At 41.0% G+C, this 27,500-nt stretch overlaps 1 protein-coding gene across 2 annotated transcripts in view; it reads right to left on the reverse strand.

Annotated features, from left to right (window-relative positions):
- The window catches only part of cntfr (ciliary neurotrophic factor receptor), a 272,300-nt gene that overhangs the window by 29,540 nt on the left and 215,260 nt on the right, over nt 1–27,500 (reverse strand). For both annotated transcript variants that reach the window (XM_089021215.1, XM_089021216.1), the window contains exons 5-7: nt 23,988–24,105; nt 23,477–23,643; nt 6,297–6,460 (exon numbers count right to left, since the gene is read on the reverse strand). In XM_089021215.1, coding sequence (XP_088877341.1) covers nt 6,297–6,460; nt 23,477–23,643; nt 23,988–24,105 — 449 coding nt within the window. The remainder of the gene's footprint in view (nt 1–6,296; nt 6,461–23,476; nt 23,644–23,987; nt 24,106–27,500) is intronic.

Consider the following 27,500-nt stretch of genomic DNA (forward strand, 5'->3'; position numbering starts at 1 on the left):
CACCCTGCCCACCACCTTTTCCAGCTACTCCCCTCAGGCAGGCGCTACCGATCCATGCGCACCAAATCCAGCAGACATTTAAACAGCTTCTTCCCCCAAGCCATTAACTCTTTGAACTCTTTCAACAGTAGCCAAAATAGAACTGTATAGTGCCACTTAGCAGTTTTTTTTGACGACGATACTAGTGCAGCGTGTTCTACCGGAAACAAATTCCTTGTGTGTTCTCCATACTTGATGATTCTGATTCTGATTCTGATATGCAGGTGTACCTTATATGTGAAGTCATATTGAGCCACAACAAGTCAAGCAGCCATGACTCAATTTACATTTAATTTATAAGCGCCTTTCAAAACTCTCAAGGACACTTTACAGTCACTGGATTTTTTTATGTGGGTGAGCAGCGGCAGCCATTCGCACCAGCGTTCACTTTACCCGGAAGTAACACAGCAGCAGTGTTACATCAAAGAAAGGAAAGAAAGGAAACAAAAAAACTAGATAATAAATAATATGACAACACAAAGACACAGAGTCATTCATTCTTCAGCACTTGCTGTACGCTCTTTGTGACATGAAGCAATTTTAGATGAAAGAGAGGATTAAAGCCTCCTTTGTGCCAGTGAATTAAGGACGTCATAGTGGAGGTTACTGATTCGCTGTGGCGACCCCTTGAAGGGAAAAGCTGAAAGGAAAAGAAGAAGAAGATGGTGGAATGTGCACGTCTGCTACAAGCTAAATGTTGAAAGCAAACACAAAGCTGTAGCATGCATTGATGAAAAGAGATTGTCATAGATTGAAATAGTAATAATGATAATGATACGTTTCATTTGTAAGTACCTTTCAAACTCTCAAGGACACTTTATAGTCACATGATATTTTTATATTGTATCATGTAGTAACAAGTAGTGCGTAACCCAAGCCTCTACTGTAGCGCCTTATAATGTGGTGTGCCGTATATTTTGTCAACGTTTCCATAATTATTTTAGATATTTTTATGTGGAACTGTCGCGGCTCGGAATTGAAACGGATTTGTGTTGGGGCAGAAGATGTGACAAAATCTCTTTTCGTCAATGGATGCTACAACTTTGCGTTTGCTTTCAAATTTTAGCTTGTAGCAGAAGTGCAAATTCCATCGTGACGTCTCTGATCCAATGGTGTAATGGTGACGCTTTCTAGAAACACTTCATGCAAAAAAAGAGGGGGCAGAAAGTGCTTAAAATTGAAGGACAGTGTCTTTTGTGTTGCGTCACATCATTTGTTATTTAGTTTTTGTTGTTGTTTTGATTTCAAGATGGCGCCGCAAGAGTAGCTGCATTTACAGCAGCTCCTGTATTTTGTTTGTCTACTTCTTTCTCTCCTTTCCTCTTTCTTTCATCACTTTGCTGCTGTGAAATGCAAAATGTATCCACCGCGAGACTAATAAAGGCTAATCTTAATGTTCTATTCAAATAAAATTCAATGCCCATCACTTACCATTTCTCCTTAATTTCTCCCAAATTATTCTAGCGGCAAATTGATGAGATGATTGCCTCAAAGTGAGTTTCAATCTTTTTATTGAAAGTCTCAGTCTATTGAAATATCCCCCCAAAGTGGTTTTATTCCTCTTCACCGGATGTCTTCATTTATCACCCCCATAACATGAAAACACCTCTCTGACTGATGGACTCTAAAAGTGCCCTTTCAAAGTGGCCTCTTGTGCTATTTATCTATTTTTGGCTCCACTTCCTCAATATATTTGATCACTATTTTCCCTTTGAGCATCGTTCCGCCGTTTCGGTCGGCGCTCTTCCGCTTCTGTTTCATTTTTTATTCTTCAAGTCACCACAATTTCATTTTATTTTTCTAATAATAATAATGATGATGCATTTTATTTCAAATGCCTTTCAAAGCTTTACAGTCACATACAACCATAGATACAATAATAAATAAAATACAATTATAAATATAATGCATAAATAAAATAAGATTATAAATAGAAACAAGAGATAGAGCTAAACAGAAAATGCAATTTTAAATAGGTGGGGTTTGAGATGGGATTTGAAGGTGGGAAGAGAATGTTGGGAGGAAGTGAGTTCCAGAGTTTGGGGGCAGAGCAGCTGAAAGCTCTGTCCCACATCGTGCTGAGATGGGCAGGGGGGGGCACACAGAGGTGGAGGGAGGAAGATGATCTGAAGGAACGAGAGGATAGAAATTTGAAGAAGGTCAGAAAGGTATGGGGGACAAGGTTATGGATAGCTTTAAATGTACAAAAAAGAATTTTAAAGTGGATTCTATATTTGACCGGGAGCCAGTGGAGCTCTTGGAGGAAGCTAGGGGTAAACAACCTTTTCAAGGATTTTGGAAATAAAAGGAAGGTGAGAAATGGGGCAATAGTTTTTGAAGTCATTGGGAACATATCCAGGCTTTTTAAGAATTGGTGTTTTTGGGCTCCCTGAACACTTATTTGCACATTTAATAAGCACTGATTTAAATGTTGCATCGCTCAGTCATCTGTGATCATGTTTGATGGTTCCTGATAGCACTCTTTCCAATACACGTTCTCAATCTGAGAGAAACCATATCGCTTTCTTCCGTGCGAGCTTTTCACCTTCATCACATTCCCAAACACATGGAAAGATGTGATGTGGGAAAGTCATTTTCACCCAGCTGTCTGTCACGCAAGGTGAAAGTGGTGTCTACAAATCTCTAATTGCCGTGCACAACAACACGATGAGTAACCGCATTCATGCCGGAACCTGGCAATCAAATTAACATCTAGTACAAGTGCTACTTTCAATTTATTTTGGAATCAGAAACTCGTGTGAGATGTGTGATCTGATATCTGCCATGCATCCAAATTCCGGCTACCGCAAAATAATAACATTCTTTCTACTGCTACTGGGTAATTTAATCTGGTTGCTACAAAATGCGGCTTGGAATTGAAGCGGATTTACGTGTGACAGGAGATGTGAGACAATCTCGATTCGTCAATGGATGCTACAGCTTCGTGTTTGCGTTCAACATTTAGCTTGTAGCAAAAGTGCACATTCCACCATGACTTCCCTGATTCACTGTTGAAAAGGACGCTCTGGATTGTATTGGATTTGCCTTTATTAGTCTCGCAGTGGAGAAATTGACATTTCACAGCAGCAAAGTTATGAAAGGAAGATGAAATAAGTAGAAAAACACATGAGCTGCTGGAAAGGCAGTCACTCTCGCCGCACCATCTTGAAGTCAAAAGAACAAAAAAAAACCTAAATAACAAATAATATGACAACACAAAGACAATATGACAAAACAAAGACACAGCGTCATTCATTTTTAAGCACTTTCTGTACCCTCTTTGTTACATGAAGCAGTTCCATATGAAAGAGGAGAGGATCAATGCGTCTTTTTCACCAGTGGATCAGGGATGTCATGGTGAAATTGATCCAGCGCTTTGTTCCAGCTTCAGCTGTTGTTAAAGCGCTATACAAATCAAGATGTATGTATTATGTTTTGTATAGCTGCCCCCATTTCAAGCTCATATAACTCCAGACCAATATCATTTAAGAATTAACCATTTCTTTCTGATGAAAGAAGAGAGTCAAAGGTTCCTTATGCTGCATTGAATGTTGATGTAATCCTAAAAGCCAATATTCTGTGGGTTCTGGAATTCGAGTGAAAATGACAAAAACCCTGGCACTGGAGTGGACACATTTTGGCATGTCTGACACTGTATGAGTTAATGAAAAAAAATCATACTGACATAGTCTGTATGAAGACATTGTGGATCGAATTCAGAAACTTTGATATGATCGGTATGGTCCAGTTTGAATGTTTTTTTTTTTTTTAATGCTCACTATTTACAGAAATTCACTTTGGTGCCAAAGCGGCAAACACCATTTAAAAAACAAAAAAAACTCGAATCAAAATGAGCTTTTGAGGATAAAGCGAGACGAGATGCGACTGCCCGGAAAGACCTCGAAATGGAGAATATCACCGCTGTGAGGTCACAGGCAGCTCCTGCGGGGGGACTGAAGGTGTGCAGGAAAGACACAGCGAAAGAAAATGTTTTTCGGCCTTGATACACGTGTGCCTGTAACCCAAACCTTTGGAATAACACCTGCGCAAACCAATGACATGCACGATAATGTTGCAACGTGAGACCCCGGCGGAGGGAACTTTTATCTGGAGTGGGCACATATGCTTTTACTCTACGCGGGCCTCAGGAAAAGAAACCCTCGGAGCAAAAAAAGTTCGTGGCAGTCACATGCAACCAAGGAAAGCACTTAAAAGCAGTGCCAAAAAGTTGACTGTTAAAAATAGCTTTGTATGTTTTGATTTTTGATATGGGATGATAGTTTGGATAAAAACCGCCGACGCTTGAACGATAATGATAACCTTTGGTCTATTTTAGGAGGGATTAACTCATTCACTGCCAGATGTGTGCAAAAATGTGACCACTCCAGTGCCAGGGTTTTTGTCATTGTCACTTGAATTCCAGGAACCACAAAATATTGAGTTTTAGGACTAAATAAACATCAAACGCACCATTTGTCTATGTTAGCGCTTTGTTGTTAAAGCGCTATATAAACCAACATGTATGTATTGTATTGTATTTTGTATAGCCACCCCCATTTCAAGCGCATATAACTCCAGACCCATATTCTCTTGTTCCCTGAGATTCTCTTCGTCCCTCCACCTCTGTGTGCCCCCTTCCCGTCTCAGCACGATGGGGGACAGAGCTTTCCGCTGCTCTGCCTCCAAACTCTGGAACTCACTTCCTCCCAACATTCGTAACATTGATTCTCTTCTTCTTTCTTCAAATCCCACCTCAAAACCCACCTATTTAACATTGCGTTTTCTGTGCAGCTCGATTTCGTGTTTCTATTTATAATTGTATTTTATTTATTATATTCTAATTGTAATTGTAGTTTATTCATTATAGTATCTATGCTTGTCTGTGACTGTAAAGTGTCATTGAGAGCTTTGGAAGGCGCTCAAAATAAAATGTATTATTATTATTATTATTATTATTATTATTATTATTATTATTATTTCGGAATTAACTCTGTTTTACTCCAGTTTTTGTCATTCGTTTGTCACTCAAATTCCAGGACCCACATAATATTGAATTTTAGGACTACATAAACATTCAATACAGAGTTACAACAGAAAAAAAAACAGGTTAATTCCTAAATGATATGGGTCTGGAGTTATATGAAATTGAAATGGGGGCTGCTGTCCAAAATACAAAGCGATCCATAAATATTGATTCATATTGCGCTTAATAACAGCTGAAGCTGGAACAAAGCGGTAACATGGATGAAAAGGTTTCTTCAGCCGTCATCTGTACTTCTTTGAAGTACAGATGACGGCTGAAGAAACCTTTTCATCGATGGACCACTCCTGTATGAATTTAGAGCTTACACAGACGTAAAGCGCTAACATGGAAAAAAAGGAATTGCTTCCGCCTTGCGGGAAGAAAAAAACTTGGTTAGAGGCCATGGCCAGCGCTTTATCATCACCCAAACAAGAAAAACACAAAACCTGAACAAACAAATTTGGGAATGGCACTCTATGTCTTATTTTCAATTCCTGAATAAATTTGTGAATGGCAGTAAATGAGTTAAACTAAACGAAAAGAAAACGGCAAATTATTGTAAAACTGTAAAATCCTTGTCTAACATGGGGGACAGCCTGAACCTGTTGCCAGCCAATCGCAAGGCACACAGAGACGAACGACCATTCGCGCTCTCAATCACACCAAGGAACAAATTAGAAGTGCTCAATTAGCCACCATGCATGTTTTTGGAATGTGGGGGCAAACCAGAATACCCGCATAAAACCCACATTGGCACGGGCAAACATGGAAACTCTACACAAGGAAATGGAATCAAATCCAGTACCTGTGGACACTGAGGTCAACACTGAGGTCATTTTTTTTCCAGCCAAATATCCAAATATATGTCATATCCGACTTACGACCGAGTTCTGTTCTGTCAGTCAAAATGGTCACAAGTCGAAATACATTTTAAATGTTGAATAGAGACTCAGAGGCTAAATGACTTGCAAACTCCCCCCTCTGGTGCCATCACAGTCGATTGCTGGGCGAGTGAGATGCTGGCTGGCTGGCCAAAATTGTTGTACGTGTTGCTGCTACGTGCAACTGCTAGCGCGTTGCGGTGGTAGGCGTAGAATTAAAATTTTAAATATAGGTCTGGAGAACGTAGTCGTAAGTATGGGTGGTTGTAAGTCGAGCCGGTCGTAAGTCGGATGTTACCTCTATCAGAATTAACATAAGAAAATCGGTACTTTCTCCATAGGATGCTACTCACGTGCTGCCACTGCTCCTTGATGAGAGGACGGTATCGAAGGAAATATTTCAGGGGGAAGTTGTCAATGTCGGGCCAGGTCGCGGGACTCTGCCAGGATACCTCCAGCCGACGCGCGTTGTAACGGATTGGGGTCGCCGTCACCCGCTCGGGGGGGTCCGGTTTGACTGTGAAGGGGGGATGATAAATATAAGAATAAACCAACGTCCCACCTGTTTACTGCTCATGAGAGTACCGTCCATTGAATCTTTGGTTAGTCTTGCAAGATTTCCATTTGGTGCCGCTAAACGATACCAAATAACAGTTTTTCAACACCCCCATTAGCAAACAGATAAGTCAGCAAAACTTTTCCCACGCCACAAAAGATATGAGAACGAGATAGCGGTCATCACGTAGAAAGATAGCAGCACGAGATGAAGTCGTATGAAATAAACATGAACTCGACATAGGCTAGCTACCATCTGATCGAAACTGCCCGAACGCCGATAAAGAGACGGATTTGATCGGATAAATGCAGAAAGGCATCACGGGGGTGGTTCATCGCATCGCCATCCTCCATCGATAAAAAGGAAGAAAGATGTACGGCGCACAAGCTCTTTTGTTCCCGCGGTTCATCAAAAGACGATCTTACTTCGTTCGTATGGTCTGAAACATTGCTCAGACGCCGGTTGTTGCATTAGTAATGAGAAACTGTGATAAACTATAGCCTCGCCAAGCAGAACAAGCAAACCGCTGGTGGATTTATCGAGGAGAGCAACGGCGAGCGACGCTTAATGAGGCGATCGGCAAGCAAAAAAATAAAAAATAAAAAAATGGTGATGTCATATTGTAAACAAGGATCTGCTTCATGTGCGCCGCAGATGTTATGAGCTTGGTTTCGGATTGTTTGAATGGGATTCGAGTTACATTTGCTCTCCAATTTGTCTTCATGAGATTGTTTTGAGAGCTAATCTAGTGCAAGAAAAATTACAGAAGAAGAGGCACAAAAGTAGATTAATGAAAATAATACAGAAGAAGAAGCACACCAGCAGATTAATGGTAGCAGAAGATACCCGTTAAGTAGTTACCAAACAAATATCAAAGTCAAGGCCCGGGACCAAAATCAGGCCCTCCACATAATTTCATTATTCTTGACTTCACTGGTGTATAAGGTGCACCTCCATAAAACAACAAAAGTTTACAAAATATAATATATAAATAGATGTAAAAGTTTAATAATAATAATAATCATCATCATGATAAAAATTATAACAATTATAACAATTATAACAATTATAACAATTATAAAAATTATTAAAATTATTACAATTATTAAAATTGTAAAGAATATAACAATTATAACAATTATAAAAATGATAAAAAATGATAAAAATGATAAAAATGATGAAAAGGATAAAAAGGATAAAAAGGATAAAATGGATAAAAAGGATAAAAAGGATAAATCAATCCTTCACAGATCACCTCAACTCGGTAGACATTAAAGAGAACAAAGTAGCCTTTTAGGGTTGTAAAGTAATTATAAAAGAGGACAGTGCACTAAAAAGTCTTTAGGAAGGCTACGCACACTGACCAATACTTACTTTTCGATTCTAACCACCGTTTACAACACAAACTAGGAGTTATCAGAACCCTCCAGCAATACCAACAAGCGTTGAAGGTAGAGAAAAGTAGTCAAAACATATCAGGAGAGCACTCACAAACTGTGGGTACCCTCAGTGGTCATTTAACAAATGTCAGAAAGAAAGAATAGGGAATATAACCCAAAATTCTGAAGATACAAAAAGGAGAGGAGTAGCAGTGTAATGATCTGGTTGGCGACCAATGGGGTGCGCTGTCGGCCCCGCCTGCACCTGCACAGGTGCTGGTCGTCCCGATCAGATTGGCTACCAACGGGTAGCGACGTCAGCCCTGCCTGCAGCCTCGCAGGTGCTGGTCGTTTTAATCACTGACACTTAAAAGGACACCCGGCACGACCATCCGGTGTCGGTTCATTGTTTGCTGCATGTTTGCTTTGTCTGCAATGTGTATGCTGTGCATGGGTTTGTTTAACCTTGGCGGACTTTTACTTTTGGTCTTCTTTTGATACTTTGTATTTTTTCTGTTCAGATGATTTTGATGTTTTACATTTTGTTCCTGTTGACCTTTATTTTAATACAATTTGTCAAACAACCTCCTGCTCCCTCCTGCCTGCTTCTTGGGATCCGCACCTGCCATCACAACCTCGCAAACCGTGACAAGCAGTACCTTACATTGCAGGAGTTTCTAAAAAATTACAGAGACCTTTGGCAACACAAACTACTCCTATTCTACTTATTGCAAACCGATAAACACTTTAAGGCAAAAATTAGTGCATCCAAAAGATACGCTGCCAAATGAAAAACAAAGTAATGTACTTTATTCTATACATAGGAAGAATGAAAATTGTAAAGAGAAGTACAATGGGGCGACTAAACAAATTCTAAAAAAAAAAAAAGACTTTATCAACATCGCAGGGATAATACCTGAAAAGGGCCTCAATCGGCAGTACGTATGCACCTAAAAGCTAGCAACCACTCATTTGACGACAATGAGGTTAAAATCTTAGGGAACGAACATAGTTGGTTTGAAAGGGGAGTAAAAGAAGCGATTTTCATGAAACAACTAAATCCTTCATTAAATCGATATGGTGGGGTGAGGTTCAATTTGGATTGTTCATACAATAGCCTGCATAGGCAACATAGGATTAGTAATACTGATGAGGTGATACCGGTGGAAGTGGGGCAATCAGACCAGTCGTTAGTCAGAACAATAAGAAAAATCAGTGGAGCTACAGGGAGTGGTCCTCTGCTCCCCCAACCTGAGAGCAGGGACCTATCATAGCAGAGTCCGGCACCGCCATGTCTGGACAGTAGGGATATATATATATATATAGGGCCTAAACTACCAGTAAGATTTTAGTTTGCTGACGAAGTTTCTTGGATAAGAAGCGAAACGTCCGACACCTTCAAAGAAGTACAGATGACGGCTGAAGAAACCTTTTCATCGATGGACCACTCCTGTACGAGAGCTTACACAGACGATGATGAAAATGATAACAATTATCTTTTTTATCATTTTCATCATTTTTTCACCAATATATTAATAATAATAATAATAATAATAATAATAATAATAATAATAATAATAATAATAATAAAATTATAAAAACGATTACAAATTGATAAGGTTTTTTGTTTTCTTTTGTCACTTTGTGTTGTTGTGCATCGTGTGGAACGGATACAGATTGTTTTTCAGCATTTTTGACCACGACATTCATCAAGGAGGAGACTGTGCTGAGCAGTTGCGCCTTTTCGGCAGCATGAATATGCCAGTACTGTTTTTGAATGAGAGGAATGTCGGAGCCATTCGACTGCCATCGCTGGACACCAAAGGGGCCATTGTGCTTTTTTGCGCCTGTAATGGGCAGCATCTTCACAGCCCCGCTTTGTTTAGCGGAAAGGTCAGTGCTGTTGGACAGTCTGCGGCTGGATGGATGCATGGCTTGGGGAACCCGCGATAAGAAGAAAGGAGCGTCAGCGCAGAGCGCCGATGCGTATGTGGAACTGTTGCGGCTTGGAATTGAAGCAGATTTATGTGGAACAGGAGATGTGAGACAATCTCTTTTCGTCAATGGATGCTACAGTTGCGTGTTTGCTTTCAACATTTAGCTTGTAGTCGACGTGCATATTCCACCATGATGTCCCTGATCCACTGGTGGAAAGACGCTTTGATCCTCTCCTCTTTCATCTAGAACTGCTTCATGTCATCACAAAGAGGGTACAGCAAGTCCTGAAGAATGAATGTCTCTCTGTGTCTTTGTTTTGTCATATTGTCTCTATGCCGTCATATTATTTGTTATTTAGGTTTTTTTTTGTTCTTTTGACTTCAAGACGGCGCCGCGAGAGTGGCTGCCTTTCCAGCAGCTCATGTATTTTGTTTTTCTACTTTCATTCCTTTCATCACTTTGCTGCTGTGAAATGTAAATTTCTTCACTGTGAGACTAATAAAGGCATATCCAATACAATCCAATCCAATAACAAATGATAAAAATTATGAACATACTACTACTACTACTACTACTACTACTACTACTACTACTAATAATAATAATAATAATAATAATAATATCCTCATCATCATCATCATCATCATCATCATCATGATAAAAATGATAAAAAGGATAAAAATGATAAAATGATAAAATTATAAAATGATAAAAATGATAAAAATTATAAAAATGATAAAAATGATCTTTTTCATTATTTAGTTCATCAATATATTATTATTATTAATACTACTACTACTACTACTACTACTACTACTACTACTAATAATAATAATAATAATAATAACTAATAATAATAATAATAATAATAATAATAGCCCTGTGATTGGCTGGCAAGCAATTCAGGGTGTCCCCCGCCTCGTGCCCTAAGACAGCTGAGATAGGCTCCAGCAACCCCGCGAACCTAATGAGGAATAAGCGGTACGGAAAATGAGATGAGATGAGATAATAATGATAATAATGATAAAATGATTCAAAATTGATAACAAATGATAAAAACGATAAACATAATAATAATAATACCGAATAAAAATTATATATATGATACAAATGATAATAATAATAATAATAATAATAATAATAATAATAATAATAATAATAATAATAATAATAATAATAATAATAGGGGGCACAAGCCAGTGTCTTATTGTGCTGGTCCCAAGCCCGGATAAATACAGAGGGTTGTGTCAGGAAGGGCATCCAACGTAAAAAAATGCCAAAACAAATGCAAATCAAACCTCTGAATCCCATACCGGATCGGTCGAGGCCCGGGTTAACAATGGCCGACATTGGTACTGTTGACCTTCAGGGTGCCAGTGGAAAATTGACTACTGTTGGTCGAAGAAGAAGAGGAGGGAGGTGTGCCTGGAGGAAAAGAGAGAAATGGAACGCCAAGAGTATAGAACTAAGAGTAGGAACTTTGAATGTAGGAACAATGACAGGTAAAGGTCGAGAGCTGGTTGACATGATGCAGAGAAGGAAGGTAGACATACTGTGTGTCCAGGAGACCAGGTGGAAAGGGAGCAAGGCTAGAAGCTTACGGTCAGGGTTTAAGTTGTTCTCTCATGGTGAAGACAGAAAGATAAATGGAGTTGGGGTTATCTTAAAAGTAGAGTTTGTTAGGAATGACTTAGAAGTAAAAAGAGTATCAGATAGAATGATGAGTCTGAAGCTAGAAATTGAAGGCTCAATGTTGTTTGTGGGTATGCCCCACAAGTAGGATGTGAGCTGGCGGAGAAGGAGACATTTAGGTTGGACTTTGATGAAGTCATACAGAACATCCCGAGAAGTGAGAGGGTTGTAATTGGTGGAGACTAAGATGGACATGTTAGCGCAGGAAACAAAGATGATGATGATGAGGTGATGGGCAGGTTTGGACTCCAGATGAGGAACGCTGAAGGACTGATGGTGGTTGACTTTGCTAAGAGAATGGAAATGGCTATTGTGAATACTTTCTTTCAGAAGAGACAGGAACATAGGGTGACCGATAAGAGTGGAGGCAGAAGTACACAGGTAGACTACATTTTGTGTCAACGGCGCCATTTAAAGGAAATCAGTGACTGCAAAGTAGTAGTTGGTGAGAGTGTAGCCAGACAGCATAGGTTGGTGGTGTGTAGGATGACGCTGGCAGTGAGGAAGATAAAGAAACCAAAGGCCGAAGTGAGGACAAAATGGTGGAAGTTGAAAAAGGAACAGTGTTGCATGACATTTAGGAAGGAGGTAAGACAAGCACTGGGTGGGCAAGAGGTCCTTCCAGATGACTGGCAAACTACAGCGAACATAATGACAGACACAGGTCGGAAAGTATTGAGTGGAAGAAAGGTAGATAAGGACACTTGGTGGTGGAATGGGGAGGTGCAGGAGTGTATACAGAGAAAGAGGTTAGCAAAGAAGAAGTGGGACAGTGAGAGGACGGACGAGAGTAGACAGCAGTACAAGGAGATGCAGCGCACGGTTAAAGTAAAGGTGGCAAAGGCCAAACAAGAGGCCTATAATGACTTGTATGCTCGGCTAGACAGCAAGGAAGGCGAGACTGATCTTTACAGGCTGGCGAGACAGACAGACAAAGATGGTAAGGACGGAGTTTTCTGCAGGATGCAGCAGGTTCGGGTGATTAAGGATCGAGATGGAAATGTATTAACAGGTGCCAATTGTCTGATGGCAAGATGGAAAGAGTACTTTGATGAATGAGGAAAATTAGAAGGACCAAGGAGTAGAAGACGTGACTGTTGTGGACCAAGATGTAGCAAACATTAGCAAGGATGAAGTGAGCAGGGCGCTGAATAGGATGAAGGGGGGGAAAGGCACTCTGGCCTGATGATTTACCAATTGAGGTATGGAAGTGTCTTGGAGAGGTGGCGGTGGTGTTCCTGACTGGGTTATTCAAAAAGTATATGGATGGTGAACAGATGCCTGAAGAATGGAGACGAAGTGTACTCGTGCCCATTTTTAAGAACAAAGGAGATGTGCAGAGTTGTACTAACTACAGAGGAATAAAGTTGATGAGCCATACAATGAAACTCTGGGAGAGAGTAGTAGAAGCAAGACTAAGAGCAAAAGTGAACATTTGTGAGCAGCAGTATGGCTTCATGCCAAAAAAGAGTACGACGGATCCAGTGTTTGCTATAAGAATGCTGATAGAGAAGTACAGAGAAGGTCAGAAGGAATTGCATTGTGTCTTTGTAGATCTGGAGAAAGCGTACGCCAGGGTGCCCAGAGAAGAGCTGTGGTATTGCATGAGGAAGTCTGGAGTGACAGAAAAGTATGTCAGAGCGGTGCAAGACATGTATCATGACTGTAGGACAGTTGTGAGGTGTGCTGTCGGTGTGACGGAGGAATTCAAGGTGGAGGTGGGACTCCACCAGGGGGGTCAGCTCTGAGCCCCTTCTTATTTGCTATGGTGATGGACAGGCTGACAGATGATGTTAGACAAGAATCTCCTTGGAGCATGATACAGCGGGAAGAGATAAAGAAGGTGGAGGATTTTAAGTACTTGGGGTCAACTGTCCAGAGCAATGGAGAGTGTGGAAAAGAGGTGAAGAAGCGTGTCCAGGCAGGCTGGAGCGGCTGGAGAAGAATGTCAGGTGTGATGTGTGATAGGAGGGTTTCAGCTCGGATGAAAGGAAAAGTGTATAAAACAGCGGTGAGACCAGCCATGATGTTTGGACTGGAGACAGTGTCACTGAAGAAAAGACAGGAAGCAGAGCTGGAGGTAGCAGAGCTGAAGATGTTGAGGTTTTCTTTGTGAGTGACCAGGTTGGATAGGATCAGGAATGAGTACATTAGAGGGACAACTCATATTAGAGCGTTTGGAGAGAAATTCAGAGAGGCCAGACTGAGATGGTTTGGACATGTCCAGAGGAGAGAGAGTGACTATATCGGGAGAATGATGCTGAGCCTTGAACTGCCCGGCAGGAGACCGAGAGGAAGACCGAAGAGGAGGTTTATGGATGTGGTCAAAGAGGACATGAAGGTAGCTCGCATTTGGACAGCTCGCATGCGTGAGAAGCCATGCGTATTTGGGTCAGCAGAAAGCGTGTGCGCCAACACATTAATAGAGATTGATAATACGAAATATAAAATGATTAAAATGACACTAAAAGTTATAAGATTTATAAATGAACTGTCAACATGTTGGTATCTAATAGTATTCAATAGAAAACATTGCTTAAAAACAACAGATTGACATCGTATACTATCCTGTCATATAGGAGATGACAGCGTGTCATCATTTGTTATGATCACATGGTCGGCGTCAGCCATTTTGAATGGCACACCACAGTCATTGCGAGAGCTGTTGTGTCTCAAGATGACTTCACATATAAGTCACATCTTCGTATAAGGCGCAGGGTCATTTTTGGAAGAAAAAGAAAGCTTTTGAGTGCGCCTTATACAGCGGAAAATATGGTACATAAGTACAATCACAAGACACTTTATTAGAATCACCTTTGTCTGCGAGCGATTGCAGTGCATTTGGCACTACGCAGAGCGCAAGTACACCATTATTTTCCTCAACCACTTGATAGATACCTGGAAAATTGGAAACCTTTTTTTTGTTCTGATCTATTTTTAAACATATCATAAACGCAGCATTCACAATTTGGATCATTACACAGCACGAGATCCAAATGAGTGGTGATGACGTTGCCTGAGTGAGAAGCAAAAGTGCACTTGAACAAAAACGTCAACCTGTCATCAAGTCTCGCAAAGAATTTGCACCAATTAGCTCCGCGAACTGCCGCTGACAGCGGTTGTCATTTCACCGCTCCTCCCCCACTCAAGGCAGAAATTAGGCTGACGCTTTGCCATGTTGCTCTTTGCCAAACATAAGTGGACCTCCGTCTATACATTCTCACACTTCATTCTGGGAGAAAGTAGACCGCCGCGGCTGTGGTGGGGGCAGGTCGGGGGGGGGAGGCGTCACAATACTCTGGAAAGAATCTGACCTGTGCCATTTCCAGATGATAAAACATGAGTATCAGTCACTTCCCTGTATCTGCCCCAATTTATCTTCTTCTTAATGCCTTCAGCTTGTTCAAGTCAATTCAGAATCAGAATCATCTTTACTGGCCAAGTATGTAGAACAAACGAGGAATTTGTCACCGGTAGATCATGCTGCACTAGTAGGCTTATAACACCGTTGCACATATGTTCTTTGTTAGCCTGTCTATGGTGTTTTGCACCATATGTTAGCATGAACGTCTGTGTAAGCTCTCAGTCGTACAGGAGTGGTCCATCGATGAGAAGGTTTCTTCAGCCGTCATCTGTACAAAAGTGAAGGTTTCGGACGTTTCGCCTCCTATCCAAGAGGCTTCGTCAGCGAACTAAAGTCTGACTGGTCGTATCGGCCCCATTTATATATCCCTAATGTCCAGACCTGGTGGCGCCGGACACAGCTATGATAGGTCCCTACTCTCAGGTTGGGGGGGGGGCGCGGGACCCCCCCCCTGTGGCCCCACTGATTGTTCCTACATTCCTGACTAACGATTGGCCTATTACACCCACTCCCCCCGGTATCACCTCATCAGCATAACGACCCTCATCAGCATTGCGAAAGTAGCCTAACCTGTTTTGCCTGAGCAGGCTATTGTATGAACGATCCAAATTGAACCTCACACCACCAGACCGGTTTAATGAAGGATTTTGTTGTTTTATAAGAATCGCCTCTTTCACCCCCCTTTCAAACCATCTATGTTCTTTCGCTAAGATTTTAACCTCATTGTCGTCAAATGAGTGGTTGCTAGCTTTTAGGTGCAAATGTACTGCCGATTGAGGCCCACTAGTATTATCCCTGCGATGTTGATAAAGTCTTTTTTTTGAGAATTTGTTGAGTCTCCCCAATGTACTGCTCTTTACAATTTTCATTCTTACAATGTATGGAATAAACTACATTACTTTGTTTTTCATTTGGTAGCCTATCTTTTGGATGCACTAATTTTTGCCTTAACGTGTTTATCGGTTTGAAATAAGTAGGAATTTTATGTTGCCAAAGGACTCTTTGTAATTTTTCAGAAACTCCTGCAATGTACGGTACTGCTACTCCTCTCCTTTTAGAATCTTGAGAATTATTGGTTTCGTTCGCTATTCTTTCTTTCTGACATTTGTTGAATGACCACTGAGGGTACCCACAGTTAGTGAGTGCTCTCCTGATATGTTTTGACTCCTTTTCTCTACCTTCAGTGCTAGTTGGTATTAGTTTAGCCCTATGCTGGAGGGTTCTGATAACTCCTAGTTTATGTTGTAAAGGGTGGTTAGAGTCAAAAAGTAAGTATTGGTCAGTGTGCGTAGCCTTCCTAAAGACTTCTGTTTTTAGCGCTCTGTCCTCTTTTATAATTACTTTACAATCCAAGAAGGCTAGTTGGTTCTCTTGAATGTCCTCACGAGTAAATTTAATGTTGAAGTCTACAGAGTTGAGATGATCTGTGAAGGATTGAATTTCTTGTTTCTTAATTATGACAAAAGTATCGTCCACATATCTAAACCAGTGTCTAGGTTTTGTCCCTGGGAAGGATGTGAGGGCCTGTTTCTCCATCTCTTCCATGTAAAGATTAGCCACTATGGGTGAAACTGGTGAGCCCATAGCACAACCATGGATTTGTTTATAAAATTTTTCCCGAAATTGAAAATACGTAGTATTAAGGCAGATTTCTAATAATTGGCAGATGTGATCCGGTTTCAGTTTGGTTCTTTCATGCAGAGAAACATCCGCCAGCAGCCTCGTCCTCACCACTGAGACTGCTGCTGGGGTTGGGACAGATGTAAAGAGAGAAGTCACATCGTATGATGCCAAAGTTTCCTCAGGTTCCAGATGCCAAAGTTTCCTCAGGTTCCAATATGAGGTCAAAGACCTCATATTGGAACCTGAGGAAACTTTGGCATCATACGATGTGACTTCTCTCTTTACATCTGTCCCAACCCCAGCAGCAGTCTCAGTGTTTCCTCAGGTTCCAGATGCCAAAGTTTCCTCAGGTTCCAATATGAGGTCAAAGACCTCATATTGGAACCTGAGGAAACTTTGGCATCATACGATGTGACTTCTCTCTTTACATCTGTCCCAACCCCAGCAGCAGTCTCAGTGGTGAGGACGAGGCTGCTGGCGGATGTTTCTCTGCATGAAAGAACCAAACTGAAACCGGATCACATCTGCCAATTATTAGAAATCTGCCTTAATACTACGTATTTTCAATTTCGGGAAAAATTTTATAAACAAATCCATGGTTGTGCTATGGGCTCACCAGTTTCACCCATAGTGGCTAATCTTTACATGGAAGAGATGGAGAAACAGGCCCTCACATCCTTCCCAGGGACAAAACCTAGACACTGGTTTAGATATGTGGACGATACTTTTGTCATAATTAAGAAACAAGAAATTCAATCCTTCACAGATCATCTCAACTCTGTAGACTTCAACATTAAATTTACTCGTGAGGACATTCAAGAGAACCAACTAGCCTTCTTGGATTGTAAAGTAATTATAAAAGAGGACAGAGCGCTAAAAACAGAAGTCTTTAGGAAGGCTACGCACACTGACCAATACTTACTTTTTGACTCTAACCACCCTTTACAACATAAACTAGGAGTTATCAGAACCCTCCAGCATAGGGCTAAACTAATACCAACTAGCACTGAAGGTAGAGAAAAGGAGTCAAAACATATCAGGAGAGCACTCACTAACTGTGGGTACCCTCAGTGGTCATTCAACAAATGTCAGAAAGAAAGAATAGCGAACGAAACCAATAATTCTCAAGATTCTAAAAGGAGAGGAGTAGCAGTACCGTACATTGCAGGAGTTTCTGAAAAATTACAAAGAGTCCTTTGGCAACATAAAATTCCTACTTATTTCAAACCGATAAACACGTTAAGGCAAAAATTAGTGCATCCAAAAGATAGGCTACCAAATGAAAAACAAAGTAATGTAGTTTATTCCATACATTGTAAGAATGAAAATTGTAAAGAGCAGTACATTGGGGAGACTCAACAAATTCTCAAAAAAAGACTTTATCAACATCGCAGGGATAATACTAGTGGGCCTCAATCGGCAGTACATTTGCACCTAAAAGCTAGCAACCACTCATTTGACGACAATGAGGTTAAAATCTTAGCGAAAGAACATAGATGGTTTGAAAGGGGGGTGAAAGAGGCGATTCTTATAAAACAACAAAATCCTTCATTAAACCGGTCTGGTGGTGTGAGGTTCAATTTGGATCGTTCATACAATAGCCTGCTCAGGCAAAACAGGTTAGGCTACTTTCGCAATGCTGATGAGGGTCGTTATGCTGATGAGGTGATACCGGGGGGAGTGGGTGTAATAGGCCAATCGTTAGTCAGGAATGTAGGAACAATCAGTGGGGCCACAGGGGGGGGGTCCCGCGCCCCCCCCCAACCTGAGAGTAGGGACCTATCATAGCTGTGTCCGGCGCCACCAGGTCTGGACATTAGGGATATATAAATGGGGCCGATACGACCAGTCAGACTTTATTTCGCTGACGAAGCCTCTTGGATAGGAGGCGAAACGTCCGAAACCTTCACTTTTGTACAGATGACGGCTGAAGAAACCTTCTCATCGATGTTAGCATGAAGCTAACTTGACTTCAATTCAAAGCTAAGTGGTTGGGATCTTCCTCTTTTTGTGTCAAACTTTATTGACGGGCAGTGGCAATAAACATAGTAAATATTCATTTATTTATTGTTTTTTTTGTCTTTTTATTTATGTATTTATTTGTTTACCACCATTATATGAGATTGCAGTTGAAAAACTAGCTTTCTATCTATCTGACTTACTTCTGGGTTGAGTGAAGGTGGCGCGTGTGGCTGCCGCCGCTCACCCGTAGAAAAACTTATCCTGTGACTGTAAAATGACCTTGAGAGTTTTGGAAGCCCGGTAGTCGAGTGGTTAGCACACCGGCTTCACAGTGCAGAGGCTTCACAGTGCAAACTCCCTGTGTGGAGTTTGCATGTTCTCCCCGGAACCGTTTGGGCTTTCTCTGCGTCCTCCGGCTTCCTCCCACACTCCAAAAACATGCATGGCAGGCAGATTGACCATTCCAAATTGTCCCTAGGTGTGAGTGCGAGAGTGACTGTTGTACGGATTTGTGTGCCCTGCGATTGGCTGGCAACCAATTCAGGGTGTCCCCCGCCTCGTACCCGAAGACAGCTGAGATAGGCTCCAGCACACCCCGCGACCCTAATGAGGAATAAGCGGAACGGAAAATGGATGGATGGATATTATAATTATTATTATTATTATCATCATAAAAAATGCAAAGAGGTACAATACAGTTCTATTTGAGTGAGTGTAATGTCAGGAATGGCAGTGAATTAATTTCTTTTTTTTAAATTCACAATCCCAAAGACCGACAGGCAGGATAGGTTTCCGACAGACTTTGAAAAAGTCATTTTGTCATCAGTATAAGCGCTTCAACTGTCGAAGCCTTGATTTATTTCAACGGTTTCCTTCTTTATCATCACACAATGCGCACCGATGACAATTCAACACACGCACCCACAGCACTGCATCTCATTTTATTCCAGCAATCTTTGAATTAACAGTCGCGAGTGGCCTTAGTTCCACTCGGAACAAGTGCGCCGCCAGAAAGCATGAAATTATTTTCTTTATTTACAATCTGCCTCATTTTTCTGTAAAAGGAATGTGACTCACAAGTTAAATTGCTGAATGAGACTTTTTTTTAAACAATCAAAGGGCTGAAGAGAGAGAAGTTTGAGACCAAGTGGTGTGGTGGTGAGGGGTGTTGTTAAACTAAATGCTTCAGACATCCACATGCAAACAGAAGAAGTATACAGTGATACATTGGCTTATGAACTTAATTGGTTCCCAGAACGTGTGTGTAAGGCGAAAAGTGTGTCTTCCAAACATTAATTTCCCATAGGAAACCATTAAAATTAGAATAATCCATTCCCAGGTCCCATAAACGATAATTTTCTACTAAATAAGCCTTAAAACTACAAAAATATACCATATACCTTATGTTATGCATAACAAATACCTTATTTAATCTATAATACATGTGCGATGGTATTGTAGTTAAAGAAATAAACTATACTGTATAATAAAGTCGTTTTATTTGCCTTTGTGGTGGTCGTTAATGGCTTGTTGGAATGGATAGCTTTTTGCATAAAGTGTCTCAAGGAGCTTCTGGGTTGTACATCTTGGAAGTTGTGATATTGCAACAGCAACAGATGCAGGCACACTAGAAACTTCATTAATAACTTGCTTGTATTTTCTCTTCAAAATTTACAGATCCCTTGTGCATGTTATTTGTGGCTGTTGATTGATGGGATATTTTAACCTTGCAGTCTACACTATGCCTTTGAGCTATCAAAGTTGAAACGAGTCCAAATTTCACTGTGTTTTCTATCCACTTTCTCACCTTTTCACTTTTGTTTTTTCTTTGTGTGCTATCTGTAGTCTGCCTTTTCTGTTTAATGTGCTTACAGCGTGCAACAAGCACCCTGTGAGCACTCTACCCCCTCCTCCTCCTGACTGTTGTGTGTGTCCTGCTGCGAGTGTCCCCTCCCTCCTCTACCACAGATCTTGACCAATCACGTGCGGCTTTAACTGAAGACTGAGGGCGTGGAATAGAAGACAAAAAAAGGTGGCTGCCATTTCCAGCTCCTTGTTAGGAGCTCCAAGAACCGGCTCGTTAGCGAACGACACATCACTCATTATGACGCTCCGTGTGTTTCCAGAAAAATCGTTTCTATGCAGAGAATATATTCTCGCGAATTTAACATTCGTAAGGCGAAAAGTTCGTTAGCTAAAGCGTTCGTCAGCTGAGGTATCACTGTAAATGGAAAGTGAAAAGAAGAGAAGCATGACGGGAGTGTTAAGAAAAGAACACTGCACAATGTTCTTATTGACCAAGAGTGACGGGGGAGTATCCGCAGTCAAAGGGCTAATCCGGCTAGCATTAGCATTTTCATCAATCTCGCGCCTGGGATTTGGCGGGGCATGTCACTGGCTCAATTTATTTAAAAACACACACACACAAACGGTGACTGTGTGTGTTTGATATAGTGTACACGCAAATATCTACGTCGAAGGGTTACGGCAGAATTGAGAAGCGCCAGAAGCACTTCCCTTATCAATTTAAGTGGAGTTTATTCCTTCCTTGAAGTGAACATATTTCCTCTTCATTGCCTCCGAGCCACTCTCCGAAGAGCTTTAACAATGCCACTTTTGTGTACGTGTAACCGTCTTCCATTTAAGCAGACTTTGGAATTCAGAGGGCCACCAAGTTTGGCAAAAACAATTTTTATTTTAATGAACTTTTCAGGGACTCCTGATTTTTGGCGTACATCTGGATAAGTGTGCAACGAGTTGCACGGGGAGGATAAGGATGCATCAAATCAAATTAGTCAACGGGGCGTGTTTAGGATTCTTCTGCTCTCGCCGAGGTTTCTATATTAGTGCCAAACCCACGACGATAGAAATAATATCCTCGTTTGCTTGGGGAGGGATTGGGAGGTTGCAATTTTATCTTTTATGGTGGCTTATCTGCCAAGTTTGTCGAGCGAGACGCTCATGATAATAGTCTGGGGATAAACCTCATGTTATGTTTGGCTTTTGTGTGGTTGCTGCTATTTTCTCGGGAAAACATGTTGAGATAAACGGATTGACCATTTTTCTCGATAAGTCTGGCCATTTATTTATTTATTTATTTATTTATTTATTTATTTATTTATTTATTTGTTCGTATTTGTTTGCTTATTTGTTTCATGTGTATGTATTTATTTATATATTTACCTTGTATTTATTTATTTATATTGCATTTATTTATCTATTTATTTATTCATTTATTTATGCATGGATTTATTTATTTATTCTTTTCAATTTATTTATTTAGTATTTATTTATTTATTTATGTTGTATTTACATCTCATCTCATCTCATTATCCGTACCGCTTATTCCTCATTAGGGTCGCGGGGGTTGATGGAGCCTATCTCAGCTGTCTTCGGGCACGAGGCGGGGGACACCCTGAATTGGTTGCCAGCCAATCGCAGGTTGTATTTATATATCTATGTATTTATTTTTATTGGGTATTTCTTTGCTATTGAATTATTTTCTATTTATTTATTCATCTATTTATTTATGTATTTATTTACTTATATATTGAATGATGTATTTTCTATGTTTATGTATTTTTAATGTATTTTTTATGTATTTATTTATGTATGTATTTGTGTATTTATTTACTTATTTATTTACTTATTTATTGATTGATGTATTTTTGTTATTTTGTATTTTTGTTATTAATTTCTCCATGAGTGCATTTTTTTCAATTAAAGTTGCTTGCAGTAAACTAAAATTGAAGGCTATGTGGCACTTCTTGAAACACCAAACGCACACGCGTATCCATATCGTGTTCTAATACTCGAAAGGCAACATAGCGCGACCGTCCAATGGGTACAAAGCTCGATAGCAGTTAGTGAGCAGGACGTTGAGATGGCCAAACTACTTTTTTTATGCTATACGTGGATTTTTGCTGTATTTGCAACACTACTTTAATGATCCGTTTTCCATAACGCTCGCCCCAGTCGGTGTTATGTGGAGCCGCCGCTTAATCTGATCAAAAGGCAGACGATATCCTAGGATCTGTCACCAGTCAATCAAAGGCCAAAGAGCAACTTTTCACATCCGCAGACTGCCAATAAGTGGGGAGTGAACAGATGTGAGGTGCTGAGAAGTAAAGAACAATGTCATCAACGACAGTCCGTTAAATTACAACAATAAAATCTTGGCATGACAAAGAAGGAGAAATTTTATTGAAGGCTGACGGCAGCAAGAACGGAGATTGCAAATTGGAGACTGTGTATGCAACCAAACATCGCCCCGCAGAGCTGGAGCGGGCAGAGGAAGACCAATGTGCAATTACTGTAACGGTAGTTTAAGTCACCCGCTGTTTATTGTATTGGCAAACAAAGCCTACTTAACTACAACGGATCAACTAATACATATCTCAGTTTGTCCGGGCTAAATTAAAAAAAAAATGCAAAGTTATCAAGAGTAAGCTCAGCTCATACAGAAATAAAATGGGGTCATGCGTTCTTGTGAAGTTATTAACAACAAAAAACAACAAGCCCATTTTCAATTTGGTGACATTTATTTGGCCACTTATTTCCCGTTTTCTTTGTCTCACCGGCACCAATTATTGACGCACGTATGCCACAAATCTCCAGAGGGGGTGACTCAATGCAATCATCTGCTTTTCAAACAAATACGTCGATGCTTGGGAAAGTGGTTAGCGTCTTCGCTGACATGACACTATTTTGCATACTGCAAAAGTCAAGACAAGGGCATGGAAAATCCTACTGGACCCTTCGCACCCTGCTCATCACCTTTTCCAACGACTCCCCCTTAGGCAGGTGCAACCGATCGAGGAATTAGATTAGATTAGTCCTCCGTATTTATTTCTAATGTTTTTTTATGATGATACTAGTGCAGCGTGTTCTACTAAAAAACTTTATTCGTCCCACAATGGGGAAATTTGCAGTCCACAACAGCAATTTGAAAGGGGGGTGTACATTCATACATGCATACATAGTGAAAACAAAATGAGCATGGATATTGATTGACTTTACCTATACTGGACTCCTCAAAAGAGATGGTGGTAGAAGCTTTGCCCAAAGCACTGATTGCAGTCACGTTGACCTTGTATGGAAAGATGGAGAAGACCTCTGGAAAACGAACGTGGCAGCGGTTCTTATGGATGGAATCTTTTTGCACTTCCAGTGAACGCTGGTTATGCCTGAAAAAGAGAATTAAAAAAAAACATTTTAATATAGCTTTCAAAATGTGAAAGTAATTATTTTGTTAGTTGTGGTTGTTTGATCCATCATTCTAATCTATTAATCCATCCATCCATCCATCTAACTAATTCTATCCATCCATACAATTAATTCCATGCAACCATCCATTTAATCCATCCACCCACCCATCCATAACATTTGCCTTTATTTCGTATCACAGTGGAGAAATCAATCGCCTGTTCATTTCATCCATCCATCCATCCATCCATCCATCCATCCATCCATCCATCCATCCATCCATCCATCCACCCATAAGCATCAATAAAATGCAAAAATGACTTACTGAACGTCCACTTCAAACGTGGTGGGGATGTAGGTTGAGTGCTGCTGGTGCCAGCTGCAGTAGAATCCTTTGGGATATGTGTTGGATCGACAGGAGACGATGGGCTCTCGAGGGGAAACTGAAAAACAAGACAACAGACGCTGAATCTCCCAATCCACGACAATTATTATTAATCTCATATGCCGTCGAAGAAGACGGAGATGCTCCATGGTCATTTGTTTGCATTATTTCGCAATCGGCGACATTATCCATCAACATTTTTTTTTATTTAAAATCCATCCAAACAATTTTGATATCTGATACTAATGAATGAGAGTACAACGGTGATTCCAGCCACTGCGCACAAGTGCCATACAAGAGCAGCGATCATCGCGGTGCTATGAACGGTGACGACTCCATCAACCAAGAACCGTACACGCCTATGAAAAAAAAAACAACGTTAAAACATTTACGATTATTTTCACAGGGGGAACGGCGGAGGAGGGCAGCCACGTTGACGAGAGTCATGAAAAGCGGAGGAGGGTAGAGAGGGTGTTAAAAAGTTGGAAAAGAGAGTCGGGAGGCGATATTGCACCATGTGAAGAAAAGAAGGAGAATGCAGCGGGAGCGTAACAGATGAATGGAGGAGGTTGTCCAGAAGAAGCCATGTTATGCCAACTCTGAACTCCCTGGAGATTAAGCTCTTTTCTTCTCAGCAAGTGATGCACACACTTGTCTACCACTCCCTCTTCCTCCCTGCGGCTCTTTGCCATTTTTTTCTCCCAGTTATTTCCCTTCACATATAAAATACAGTAGTGGCTCGATAGGGCAGCGAAAGAAGATCATTATTTGCCGCTATAAATTGATCCACCATGCGCCTCATCTGTTTTAAGAGCCGGAAAAAATAATTTCACACTGAGTGCTTCATTAGTTCCAATCAGTACAGTATGTTGCGCTATATGGATGATGTCAAGAGCTATCATCATTTTGTTTTTTTTAGTATTTTAGATAACACATATTGAGCGCCGCATTATGAACTAAGCGCAGTTTAATGATATCTAATTCCACAATGGCATAAAAAAACAACACAAAGAACATATATGTACATTGAGTTTATTTTTGTATTTTGTATTTATGTATATATTTATGTACAGTGGGGCCTCGGTTTAAGAACACCTTGCCTTACGAACTTTTTGGTTTACGAACGTTGAATTTATGAAAATTAAACCTTGGATTAAGCACTACTTTTTTGCGATACACACCCCCCACCACGGCTGGCAGAGTAACTTTCGGCGGAAGAACACCAAAGCACACGACCGAACAGCGCCTCAGCTGGCCTACCTTTCCACACCCCCTTTCTTTGAGTGCACACGTCGATAGTCTTCAACAATACTTTTGCTGTTATGGGAGCGAAAAAAAAAAAAACCCACCACCACAGGCTCGTGTTCAGGCGAAGAAGACACAAAACAAAATTATAGTCGAGGAGAAAAGGAGATCATTGAGAAACACGAACGAGGTGTGCGATTGTGGCATCACAGGTGCACACCGCGGCTTTCATGTAAATCTCAGCCTGACACATTTCCCACGCTGTGTGTAATTTCCCTGAGAGTAACTTTCTACTACCATTCTACAAGTAAAGAGCCCGGTACCGAGATGCTAAGTCCACCATTGCTACACAAATGCGTTATTAACTCGATACTTTCACGTGACTAATGACACGGAACTTGTCACGTGCGAGTTGACAGCTGGGGTGGGGTCGCCGCTCCCGACCTCCGCCAGCTGCAGTCAATCGCCTGATCACCGATACTGGGATATTTCAACGAGTGACTGTCACCTCACCAGTGACATGATTACGACGTGTCGCGCCTCGCCTATGTCTTGGACTTGCCAGCACAAGAATTTGCTTCGCGCGAGGTAATTGTTAGCCGTGATTGCGTAAGTTTGTTGCATTCCGGGATCGCGAGTTTCTTTCACCCCGGCATGACTATTTTTTTTGCCTAGCTTGATAGACTGGACGGATCGCCTTCGCCCGCCTTCTTTTGTCGCACGCGTCATTCCGGGTCCGTGGAATCATCGGACTCACGCCTTTTGTTGTCATAAAATCTCTACCAGCACCTACGTCTCTGCCGCCTGCTTAGGGATCCAACCCCTTTTATTAACGTTCCGACGAGTCAGCTATCCCTGTCACGCTCAGGACGTGACAGTATCATTGTGTTCAGCAGATAGAAAAGGCTTGGCATGATGTTACCCTTCGATCCTTGAAAGCAGCATGGAAGAATTTGTGATGTGGAGGCTTTTATTGAACAGTTCCAACACTGTGGCTATGAGAATCATCAACATTATGAATGATGTGATGCCTCAGTTTCGTAAGACCTTACAAGTCAGAAAGCGTCAGGTGTCAATTAAGAGCAATCAACGAACATCACAAATGTAAATAAAGTGACTTTTTTTGCATGCATGCATGCATGCATGTATGTATGTATGTATGTATGTATGTATGTATGTATGTATGTATGTATGTATGTATGTATGTATGTATGTATGATATGTATGTATGTATGTATGTATGTATGTATGATACGCTCCCCAATGAAAATACAATGACAATAAACACAATTTCATTTATAATTACAGTCGCCAGATGTCAGTGGAAAATTGATCACGATTGACTAAGAGCAACAACAAAAAAAAAAAAAAACTACAACAACAATAACCCAGTAGTAGTCGTTCTTAAAATGAGTACCGAACACTGGTCAATAACTGGTCAGCTAACACAATGAATGAAAACTGAAAAACTGACCAAAACACTTGTTGTGCATCACTCAGTCATTTGCCATCAATAGACCATTTGAGAAATTAATGTTTCTTTTCTTGGCCTCTTGAGTCATGATTAACGTCCCCCCTCACTACCCCAAGAGTAATAATTTCCCAAAAAAATGATGCGCTCACTTTCTTTTGTATCCTTAGCGAACTCAGAGATGGCTTGTGAATGACCAAACAAGCACAATTGTGTTGATTCAGCCTCTGGCAAAGATCTAGCCACTTGGATCAGAATCCGATTTCTTCAATGCTGCTCTTAGAACATCAGCAGAGTACCTGCGGTGGTATGTGCTCCGATAACAGAAGCCTTCTGTTCTCCTCGGACGGTACAAAGTGACTAAAACGCAGACGATTGACAGCCTCGTTGTATTGTCTCTCTCAAGACCTTCGGTGGGGGAGGGGGGGTTGTCCAAGTTTTCAGATGAGGCTATTTCCCTGCCAGTCACCACGGCAACTAATTAACCTGTCGAGAGCATCATCAAGAAAGTGTCAAAGAGGACGTCTAATCACACTCAATTAATCACCAAGACTAATTGGGGCAATCTTGATCAATGGGTCCCTCATTTGAGGCTAAAAAAAGAACACACACACACTTACACATACACACACACACACACACACACACACGCACACACACACACACACACACACACACACACACACACACACACACACACACACACACACACACACACACACACACACACACACACA

The sequence above is a fragment of the Hippocampus bargibanti genome, linkage group LG18, assembly GCF_051943395.1.
Source record: "Hippocampus bargibanti isolate YZ-2025 linkage group LG18, ASM5194339v1, whole genome shotgun sequence".
Lineage (NCBI taxonomy): Eukaryota > Metazoa > Chordata > Actinopteri > Syngnathiformes > Syngnathidae > Hippocampus > Hippocampus bargibanti.